General features: G+C 39.6%; 1 protein-coding gene across 1 annotated transcript in view; it reads right to left on the bottom strand.

Moving 5' to 3' along the window:
- The window catches only part of LOC126248016 (hippocampus abundant transcript 1 protein), a 120,912-nt gene that overhangs the window by 29,723 nt on the left and 78,893 nt on the right, over positions 1-12,296 (bottom strand). Inside the window, exons 8-9 of the mRNA XM_049948600.1 lie at positions 1,618-1,799; positions 750-847 (exon numbers count right to left, since the gene is read on the bottom strand). Of these exons, the coding sequence (XP_049804557.1) occupies positions 750-847; positions 1,618-1,799 (280 nt within the window). The remainder of the gene's footprint in view (positions 1-749; positions 848-1,617; positions 1,800-12,296) is intronic.

Raw genomic sequence — 12,296 nt, 5'->3', positions numbered from 1 at the left:
AATAAGGGTTTAGCTTAGTATTTTCTCAAATTTTATTTAAGTTTCTTTCGCTGATTTCTACACATGAGTGATTACATAAAACTCTCAATTCCTATACTGAATCTTATTTACTAAATTATCTGGCATTATAATTACCATCTTTAAGTGTTAACATGTGGATAATTGTGAGAACCTGTACTTTGCTAAAAATATGACTCAGAATTTAATATAGTTCCATGAACAAAGCATTTGTGAAACCATATACTTCATAACCATGCTGCACATAGGAACACCTTGTTTGTAAAAACACTGATAGATATTCCTCCAGTATACTTTCTGATTGTGCATTGTACTGCTTTAGGCCCATGTTACACTGTCAGGGATCTATGACAATTCTTTTATAAAAGCTAAATTCACACACTAACTTTTATGATATAATCAAAGTACTCCACAGCACACTGACATAGATTTTATACAATGTAATTTACAACAGCCATTTGACAATGTTATTTTACAGTGTCATAAAGACCTTAGGCAAAGTATAACAGAAATGTGGTGTGATAAATTCTGCCATTATGGAGAAAATTTCAAAGCACAGACTTCTGTTTTGTATCCTAGGTGAATATCAGTGTGCTATTAGGAGCACAAAACAATATATATGTGACAAGAAAGTGAATTTCTTTTTATATGAATTTTATGTCTGCATCACAACAAGCCTGACATAAAGGCACTCTTTGGAGTACAAAGAAACACTGCACCTACATTCATACCTTGTTTGTCTGCATCAGAATGCATTGATACAAAGGCACTAATAGCAGGATATGTGATGCTAGAGATTGAAGCCAGGACCCCAGCGGCCCACATCATCCTGTTGATAACACAGACAATTTTAGTTAAAATTGTTAATCACCTATTAAGAAAAAAATTATACAAAACTTCTTTAGCAATTATAATTTAATATGAGATGAAATAACATTAGCGTCATTCGATAGCATGTACACGAGGGGGGGGAGGGGGGGGGAACACATTAATGGAAAATTAAAAAACTCTTGGTGTTTCCTATTTCACGGATCTGTGACCTGATGAACAATAAACATTCAATTTTTGCAACATTTACAAGATGCAATTCACTGATTTTCTAATCTTTGTCAGTTATTCCACTGAATCAATTCTGTAACTTCTCAGCTGATATTGTACTATTCAAATTCTGAGTCAAATGTAGGTCCCCCATTACTGACTGGGTAGTCAGCTCAAAGGTCACAGGAAGGCAAGGGTATGACATCTCCAATAAGACAAAGTAAAGCATTGCAGTGTTAAACCAACCATTGGATTGATGACAGTTTTACTTGTTGTACACACTGGATTCTGACAATCTCTGTTTTGTATTCTTCATATTTTCAGTCCTTTTCTTTTTCAATCAAATTTTTGTTATCTCATCTCATGTTCAAAAAATTTCCAAATAGCCACCCCTCTTTTCCCCTGGATAGCTTACTTACATAAACAGCACACGTGAAAAATTTATGAAAGTATATATTTACTTCATAACAAATAACACTTCTGCATGTTAATGACAACAAATGGCATGTAAAAAGAAACTTTTTTGTGTTAAGGTTTATAGCTTTATCCAGTTTCACTAACCATGTTTGTGAGCCGAATCCGTACCACATTAGTTGCAACATTTCAAACACAAGACCAACAATAATTGTGTGCTTACTGCCCAAAGAACGCATTAGGAATCCTAAAATTATCTGCGCACCAACAGACAGTATACCCACTGTGGCAATAAAGACAGCGACCATTACAACACTAAAATCCATCACCTGGAAATCAAACAGAGCAAAATTTGTAAAAAAAGATAAATCACTTTGAGTTGGTTTTTATAAAACAGTCAAACATGATTTAGGTTTCAAAACATCCATGACATAACAATCAGACAAAAATTAAAATTTATACTTGTCCCCTTACATTTCTATGGTGAAATGGATTTTTAAATACAAATCTGTGAAAGAAATAATGAAGTTTGGTCAGCGTGTCCATTACAGTATTCCACTGAAATGTATTAACAGCAATGAGACATAGGCACAGTACTTAAATACAGTCAATAGATGGCAAAATTAACAACATTAATTTATGCAAGTAATTGTTCTTCAGGCATTCTGCACAAGATGAAAGGAAGTACATTGTAACTCAAAACTTTATAAAGGCCCCACAAAACTTCATGAATGAAACTTGACTTAATTCCTTTGGCCCCTATGGGGACATAGGGCATCTAGGAGAACTCGCCATCCGTCTCTGTCTTTGGCCATTTGCCTCAATTCTGCCCAGGTCTTGCCTACTCTTTTTGCTTCCCCTTCCACTGTCATCTTCCATGTGCCCCTTGGTCTTCCTCTCTTCCTTGTTCCCTGGGGATTCCATTCCAATGCTTTTTTCTCCATGGTTCCATCTGGTTTTCTCAAGGTGTGCCCCAACCAACCCCACTTTCTCTCTCGTGTCTGGTGTTCTACAGGTATCGGGTTTGTTATTCGCCAGAGCTCCTCATTACATATTTTTTCTGCCCACCAGATATTCATGATGCATCGAAGACATCTATTTATGAAGCTTCACGAATGAAAAGTGTGGACGAAATTTTTATGATAATTGCCTTAACATACACTGTAGATTTGTATTTAATTCAAGAAGAGAACTGTATCTTAGAGCTTCTTCAAACAACATTATTTTTTCAACAGTCTGGTGAGTTTTGGTTACAGCAAACATTTTTTGGTAACTTATCAATAAAACTTCCTGGCAGATTAAAACTGTGTGCCCGACCGAGACTCGAACTCGGGACCTTTGCCTTTCGCGGGCAAGTGCTCTACCATCTGAGCTACCGAAGCACGACTCACGCCCGATACTCACAGCTTTACTTCTGCCAGTATCTCGCCTCCTACCTTCCAAACTTTACAGTTGTGCTTCGGTAGCTCAGATGGTAGAGCACTTGCCTGCGAAAGGCAAAGGTCACGAGTTCGAGTCTCGGTCGGGCACACAGATTTTATCTGCCAGGAAGTTTCATATCAGCGTACACTCCGCTGCAGAGTGAAAATCTCATTCTGGAAACATCCCCCAGGCTGTGGCTAAGCCATGTCTCCGCTATATCCTTTCCTTCAGGAGTGCTAGTTCTGCAAGGTTTGCAGGAGAGCTTCTGAAAAGTTTGGAAGGTAGGAGACGAGATACTGGCAGAAGTAAAGCTGTGAGTATCGGGCGTGAGTCGTGCTTCAGTAGCTCAGATGGTAGAGCACTTGCCTGCGAAAGGCAAAGGTCCCGAGTTCGAGTCTCGGTCGGGCACACAGTTTTAATCTGCCAGGAAGTTTCATATCAGCGTACACTCCACTGCAGAGTGAAAATCTCATTCTGGAAACATCCCCCAGGCTGTGGCTAAGCCATGTCTCCGCTATATCCTTTCTTTCAGGAGTGCTAGTTCTGCAAGGTTTGCAGGAGAGCTTCTGTAAAGTTTGGAAGGTAGGAGACGAGATACTGGCAGAAGTAAAGCTGTGAGTATCGGGCGTGAGTCGTGCTTCGGTAGCTCAGATGGTAGAGCACTTGCCCGCGAAAGGCAAAGGTCCCGAGTTCGAGTCTCGGTCGGGCACACAGTTTTAATCTGCCAGGAAGTTTCATATCAGCGTACACTCCGCTGCAGAGTGAAAATCTCATTCTGGAAACATCCCCCAGGCTGTGGCTAAGCCATGTCTCCGCTATATCCTTTCTTTCGGGAGTGCTAGTTCTGCAAGGTTTGCAGGAGAGCTTCTGTAAAGTTTGGAAGGTAGGAGACGAGATACTGGCAGAAGTAAAGCTGTGAGTATCGGGCGTGAGTCATGCTTCGGTAGCTCAGATGGTAGAGCACTTGCCCGCGAAAGGCAAAGGTCCCGAGTTCGAGTCTCGGTTGGGCACACAGTTATAATCTGCCAGGAAGTTTCATATCAGCGTACACTCCACTGCAGAGTGAAAATCTCATCCTGGAAACATCCCCCAGGCTGTGGCTAAGCCATGTCTCCGCTATATCCTTTCTTTCAGGTGTGCTAGTTCTGCAAGGTTTGCAGGAGAGCTTCTGTAAAGTTTGGAAGGTAGGAGACAAGATACTGGCAGAAGTAAAGCTGTGAGTATCGGGCATGAGTCGTGCTTCGGTAGCTCAGATGGTAGAGCACTTGCCCGCGAAAGGCAAAGGTCCCGAGTTCGAGTCTCGGTCGGGCACACAGTTTTAATCTGCCAGGAAGTTTCATATCAGCGTACACTCCGCTGCAGAGTGAAAATCTCATTCTGGAAACATCCCCCAGGCTGTGGCTAAGCCATGTCTCCGCTATATCCTTTCTTTCAGGAGTGCTAGTTCTGCAAGGTTTGCAGGAGAGCTTCTGTAAAGTTTGGAAGGTAGGAGACGAGATACTGGCAGAAGTAAAGCTGCGAGTATCGGGCGTGAGTCGTGCTTCGGTAGCTCAGATGGTAGAGCACTTGCCCGCGAAAGGCAAAGGTCCCGAGTTCGAGTCTCGGTCGGGCACACAGTTTTAATCTGCCAGGAAGTTTCATATCAGCGTACAATCCGCTGCAGAGTGAAAATCTCATTCTGGGAACTTATTAATATTTTTGTAAAATTCTCGCTTTATAATTAAAGTTCCAGTTTCAAAATGGTGTAAAAAAAAGAACCACTGCCCAGAATGGCTTCAGTTTGAATGGAATATCTCTGAAGAAGGGGGAAATGTTATGGAAAGAAAAAAATTAATGAAAGTTTTACCACTAGATGGTGCTGTCAGTGGCAGGATATGAAAAATAAGAGATACAGTATACACAACTGTTTCATTTTGCATGTGAGACGCTTGGCATGACTGTCTCAATGCAGGATTGCATGGCACTGGTGAAGTTCTTTTACAAGAACAGTGACTGTGTGCCAATAGCTCTACAGAAGTTCTGGAAACATAAGGGTATGAAAAAAGGTGTTGGTCCAATTCCTGCAAGAGTCTAGAGAAAATTATTACAAAATTTGAAGAGACAGGTTCTTTTGCAGTGCAGAGTGGCAGAGGGAGGAAAACAACTACTCTGACATCAGTAGAAGACATGGCCACAGCATTGCAGGTGGAATTGTGCAGTGGCATGCAAAGCTGCAGTGTACACAAATTATCACAACTTTGCACATACCTGTGAGCACGACACACAAAATTCTACGAAACATCCTGCATTGCTATCCATACAAAATTACCCTTGTTCAGCAGTTGCTTCATGTTGACCTGCCAATATGGAAAATGTTTGTGTTACAATTTCTTCCTTTCATGGAAATGGACAATGAATAGCCATGGAACATTCTATGGACAGACAAAACCCTCTTCCATCTCCAAGGACACGTCAATATACAGAACTGCAGAATATGGGCAACGGAAAATCAGCTCACATATCAACTAGGACATGCTCATTCTGCAAAGGTAACTTTGTGGTGCAGGTTGGCGATATTGTTTAACATAGAGCCCTAGTTTTGTCACGGAGATGGGTCCCGCGGGACCTGTTACCTGTTCTGTCACTCATACATGCTATGAGTGTGTTTTGCGCACCCACATCATTGCAACCTTATAACAGCATGGATGTGAGGGTAGGACCATTTTTATGCAAGATGGAACTCTCTACACACTGCACAGCCAATGAATCAGCTGCTACAGAGGTATTTTAGAAATGCTAGAATTATCAGCCGTCACTTCTCTTACAGCCTGGCTATCCAGATCACCTGATCTTAATCCATATGACATCTGGCTGTGGGGTTATCTGAAATACGCCGTGTTCAGTGCACTGATTACAAATGCAGCTGGACTGAAGATGCACAATGCATTCTGAATGTGACCCCTGAGGTACTCGGATCTGTTGTAGAACATGCTGTTTCTCAATTTCAACTTGTGGAAAGAAAATGGTGGACAACATGTGGAACATGTATTGCAAAAGTCTCATGACAATTAGGAACAATTTCAGTGTTGCTTTTTTGTGGTTTTTGGCCTCTGGAAAATTAAAACTCAATTTCTACCATCCCATGTGGTATGACCTACCCTGAGTAAAAGGGCTTACCCAACTAACAGCAGCACACCTGACAAATGTCAAACATATACGGTCATGAATGGTCGGTTTAATGTGCAACTCACACCACAGCTATCATAATGTGATTCGTCAGTTCTAGCTGAGCCCATTTATGTTATGATGCACTGTGGGAATTTTTTTAGTTTTAATTTTTTTTTCTACAACTCTTTCCACTTTTTCTATAACATTCTGTTCAAATTTGATGTCATTCTGAGCAGCAGTTCTTTTTTAGAGCAGTTTGAAACTGAAACTTTAATAATGATCACCCTGTATATTAATGGAAATAACATTTGCATTGAGCCGAGGAAACTGGTAACATCTATGGCATTCAATGAGAGCAGCAACCTACATCTACACCTAAGTTTCTGGATGTTACTGTTTGCAAATCATGAGCTTGAGACCTCAATAAATATAACAAACAGTGTCGAGAAAAAGTATTGTAGTTAGGAAAAGTTCATCAATCACCATGACATTACATACCTTATATGGTCTATTATATCAAAAGTGACCAAAAATGCAGGCGGAAACATGAAGACTCATCAATAATTTCAGGAACACAGCCAGCGTGTATTATTACAAACACTTGAAATAAACGCGAGAGAATTTTTGTTCTTGTAAAAAAACGTGATGGAGAGTATTATGTGAGAAAATGCAAAATAACAAACCACAGTAGCTGTACAAGTGCTGACCCTGAGCAGAATACCTGGGTATGTGTGAAATGTGATGACGACTTGCACCAATAACTAACCAAACAATATTACATTAAAGAGGTCATTACTTTGTCAACAGATGAGGTCATCCATTTAAAACAAAAATATGAACCATTACTTAAGTAACAAGAAGATAGTGAAGCGAAACTGTATGCTTTGTGTGACAAACAAAGTGTACAAAGGAAAAAAATGGAGGCGCATCGCTTCAAAATACTGCTTTGGAAGCAGAGCTTTGTAACAAATGCTATAAATCTACAAAAAACTGCAATTATGTGCAGGCAGCGCAACAAAATACTTCATTTTTCTGTGGGAAAGTGAAAAATAAGAACTTTGCACTGAAATGGAAATAGGATGATTGTTAGTTGCAAAGCTCCAACTAAATTGTCTCATACTAAAGATTTAGCTAAATCATCCAGCAGATCAGAAACACATAGGACAGTATCTCATATACAGTATGTGATCAATAGTATCTGGAGACCTGGCTGAAAATGACTAACAAGTTCATGGCGCCCTCCATCGGTAATGCTAGAATTAAATATGGTGTTGGCCCACTCTTAGCCTCGATGACAACTTTCACTCTCACAGGCATATATTCAATCAGGTGCTGAAAGGTTTCTTGGGTAATGGCAGCAAATTCTTCATGGAGTGCTGCACTAAGGAGAGATACTGATGTCGGTCAGTGAGGCCTGGCACGAAGTCGGTGTTCAAAAACATCCCAAAGGTGTTCTATAGGATTCAGGTCAGGACTCTGTGCAGGCCAGTCTATTACACAGATGTTACTGTTGTGTAACCACTCCGCCACAGGCTGTGCATTATGAACAAGTGCTCAATCATGTTGAAAGATGCAATAACCACCCCCAAATTGCTCTTCCACAGGGGGAAGCAAGAAGGTGCTTAAAACATCAATGTAGGCCTTTGCTGTGATAGTGCCATGCAAAACAACAATGGGTGCAAGCCTCCTCCATGAAAAACACAACCACATCATAACACCACCACCTCCGAATTTTACAGTTGGTAGTACACACGCTGGCAGATGACGTTTACAGGGCATTCGCCATACCCACACCCTGCCATCGGATCGCCACATTGCGTACCGTGATTCGTCACTCCACACAACGTTTTTCCACTGTTCAATCGTCCAATGTTTATGCTCCTTACACCAAGCGATGCATCGTTTGACATTTACCGGCCTAATGTGTGGCTTATGAGGGGTCATGCAAGTTTTCTCACCTCCCGCCTAACTGTCACAGTACTTGCAGTGGATCCTGATGCAGTTTGGAATTCCTGTGTGATGGTCTGGGCAGATGTCTGCCTATTACACATTATGACCCTCTTCAACTGTTGGCGGTCTCTGTCAGTGCACAGACGAGGTCGGCCTGTACGCTTTTGTGCTGTACGTGTCCCTTCACGTTTCCACTCCACTAACACGTCAGAAACAGTGGACACAGGGATGTTTAGGAGTGTGGAAATCTCGCATACATACGTATGGCACAAGTGACACCTGACCACATTCAAAGTCCGTGAGTTCTGCGGAGCACCCCATTCTGCTCTCCCACGATGTCTGATGACGACTGAGGTTGCTGATATGGAATACCTGGCAGTAGGTGGCAGCACAATGCACCTAATATGAAAAACATATGTTTTTGGGGGTGTCTGGATACTTTTGATCACATAGTGTATGTTGTGATAAAATGAACAACAGTGCTGTAAAGAGCCCAAAGATAATAACCACCTCCAGAAACAAATCCATAAACAAGTTAGTATTGACAGAAACCTTCACAAAGATACACAGAATATTCAGGGCGATGCGATGTAGCCTGATAAATTGTCAACAAAGTGCAAAGTAAGACCACAGTCAATATAACCAAAATGGTCGTTGTACTTGGCAGCAGTCATTGTAGAGGAATTTCACAATTATTACAGAAATCTCAATGAGCACAACCATATAATAATAATAGATGGGCAAGGAATAGTTTGCGCTACAACACTGAAGAAGTCTGCTGAGAAATCATCACACGCCAATGTGAATATAGTTTTGCTTTTCCCATGATTTGATAGGCCATGGGTGAAACATTCCATGAAATGTGCCAATAAGGAGTTTATCAGAAGCCTGAGGCAGCCAGATTGATTACACATGGAACTGGTTGACGCAATGCCACAAGCTCATAACATAACACACACTATGGCTTGCATTTAAATGTAGCAGGGAAATAGGTTATTACACAGATCACCACCAATAGCATTACATACAAGCTAGACACCATCCACCCAATCCCAGTAATTTCTAACATTCACTGTAGCTCATTTTCATATAAAAGAAGAGACACTGTAAAATTTGTAGTAAGGAATATAATACTCATCATTACTTAAAAATATGTCATCAGAATATATGAACTCTGCTAAATAAAATGGAAGAGCTGCTGCTTTCATTTCACAATACTACAGATTCAGATGAGACAGCTGTTGGTGCACTTTGCTTGACAGAGTATCATCTAGGAACTGCAGAAATTGAGCAGATGAACTTAAAAAATTACAAAATTAGACGTAACTATAGTGGAACTAACACATGAAGAGGAGGCACTGCAATTTTCACTCACAACATTCTTAGTTCACAGGCTATAGATATAAGGCAATGCTGCAATGGACAACATTTTTAATGCTGTGCAGTCTAACCAGAACTGCTTTTCTAGCAGTACATCATAATTATAACACTCTAAAGGGCACCAATAGCATATAACCCAGAGTTCTTTGCTCAGCTAGACACCATCCATATAAAACTTCATAAGAGTAACAGTGGGATTAATATATTTTGTGATTTTAACATTTACCTTCTATCAAACAATAGCAATCATAGACAATTAGAAAAACTGATGTCTTACTTTAACTTACACCCAACAATTTCATTCCCCCACTAGGATAGATGACTGCAGCAGGACTGCTCGACAATGTTTTTCTGAGCCCCACTTATAATATGATGTAAAAATACAGGTAAATGACCTATTGGATCATGATGGGGAAATGGCAATCCTAAAATTTGTCAACAGGAAAACAGTTTTAACACACACATTCAGGAATGTTACAATAATAAACAATGAATCCACCAATATGTTTAGAAACAGTCTGCAACAGGCATTATGGGGAGAAGTCTGCCATGAACACATAATGGATAAGAAAGTTAATTCATTCTTAAGCTCTTTCTCAAACACTTTGAACCCAGCATCCCCCACAGCAGGAAGACTGGACAACAGCTGGGAATAGAATATCATGTGCCACAAAAAGGAAGCTTTATCTAGTACAGAGATATAGTACAAACATATCAGTGAAAATGCACTGTAAGAGATACCATAAAATCGTACAATGTATAATCTGAAAGGCCAAAAACATGCATTATACGGAGAAAATTAATGGGCAAACAATAAAACAAAAACTGTATGGCCGGCCGCGGTGGTCTAGCGGTTCTAGGCGCGTAGTCTGGAACTGCGCGACTGCTACGGTCGCAGGTTAAAATCCTGCCTTGGGCATGGATGTGTGTAATGTCCTTAGGTTAGTTAGGTTTAAGTAGTTCTAAGTTCTAGGGGACTGATGACCACAGATGTTAAGTCCCATAGTGCTCAGAGCCATTTGAACCATTTTTTGAAAAACTGTATGGAAAATCGTAATAGGCAAAATGGGAGAGACATAATAAGCTGAAAACAGCAGCCTCACAATTCAATAAATTTTTACTGGATAGTTAAAAATACAGGAACATACACACTATGCTTTCCACAGAAACCATAAAATTACTTAGTTTTACTCAACATACACCAATGATGACACTGCACTTTAAATCCACAACACCTAATGAAATTATAAAAATCATCACGTCAATGAAAAGCACCAGTCCTTCTAAGTATGATGGAGTATCAGGCAAGGCACTAAAATTATGTGGTGATTTAATTAGCTACATTTTGTGCTATTTATGTAACTAGTCTATGAAAACCCAGGATATTTCCTTAGAGATTAAAACAGTCTATGATAATACCAATACACAGAGGTGGTGAGGCACTTTTAATATGTATCAGCCTGCCTCTCTGCTGTCAATTGTTTCGAAACATTTGAACGCGTAGCATACAAGAGCCTATATGGGCACCAAGCACAAAATGGCTCACTGACATCCTCCCAATTTGACTTTCACAAAGGGCTCCCACCATAAAGAGCAATATTCAGTCTCACAAAAGAAATTCTAGATCAACTGAACTATAAAAGGTATCCTGTGAGGATTTTCTGTGACCTCGCTACAGCTTTTGACTGGGTAAAATGTAATAGTTTAATACAAAAACTCTCACACTGTGGCATCCACGACAAATCATTAGCTTGGCTAGAATCTTAATTACATAATAGAAAATACAAAGTTGTCCTGGCAGGTGCAGGTGAAACAATAAAATGAGAGTGGAGAATTATTAAGTATGGTGCTTCGCAAGGCTCGATGCTAGGACCACTGATCTTCTTCATTAACATTAATGACCTATCAGCATTAGTAAATAACAAAGTATAGTAATGTTTACTGATGATACAGGTATTTCTATCAAGGGTGTGATGTCCTCTGTGCAGATTACAACTGAAACAATAATACACCAAATGTTCAAATGGTTCACAACACATTCTATCATTAAACCTTTCAAAAAAATCTAATGTAGCTTCAGGTAGCAAATAACAAGCTACAAGCTGAATTGGATATCAATCGGCAGAAAATTAATGAAACGCCACATATAAAATTTCTAGGCATACAAACGGATAATCAAATAAGATGGAATGAACATATTGATCACCTGCTCAAAAAACTAAGCTCATCATGCTTTGCACATAGGGCTATTTCACCATATGTTGACAGGAAAAATAACAACATTGTCACATTTCACATATTTCTATTCTCTAGTTCATATGGTATAATATTAATGGAAATGTTGCAGAAGTGGAAAAAGCTTTTAAACTAAAAAAACGAGCTGCAAGTCTGATCAGTGGTGATACAAATTAGTTATGTAGGTGCTTACTCATGATCCTTGGGATATAGACACACATTAGTCAGTATATTTACTCACTGATGGTGCTTGTAATAAACAATGAAAATACTTTTCCAAACTAACCATGACAATCACAATCTTGATATAAGGCAGAAGCAGACTTCACAAAAACTCAATAATTCCCAATATAGTGCAGGAGGAGTTATCCAGTGTGAAATAAGTACTTACAATAAGCTTCAACTGAATAAAAAAAGGACATTAAGAACCCTCATATATTCAAGAAAAAACTCAAATAGTTCCTCATAAACCCCACTTATATAATTTAAATTAATTTATAGAGCAGTATGTTATGTAAAGGATGTATCATACTACAAATAATACTGTAGTAGTGTATTCTATGTATGAACGTCGTACTGCAAGCCCTGTATGTATATTTTTGCACTATTGTTGTTTTTTTTCCCCTCTCTTTCTCCATGTAATACTGTATTCTGTTATTTGTTCTACATTACAATATAATAGTTGTATACAT

The sequence above is a fragment of the Schistocerca nitens genome, chromosome 3, assembly GCF_023898315.1.
Source record: "Schistocerca nitens isolate TAMUIC-IGC-003100 chromosome 3, iqSchNite1.1, whole genome shotgun sequence".
Lineage (NCBI taxonomy): Eukaryota > Metazoa > Arthropoda > Insecta > Orthoptera > Acrididae > Schistocerca > Schistocerca nitens.
This window is presented reverse-complemented; position numbering and strand designations above follow the sequence as displayed.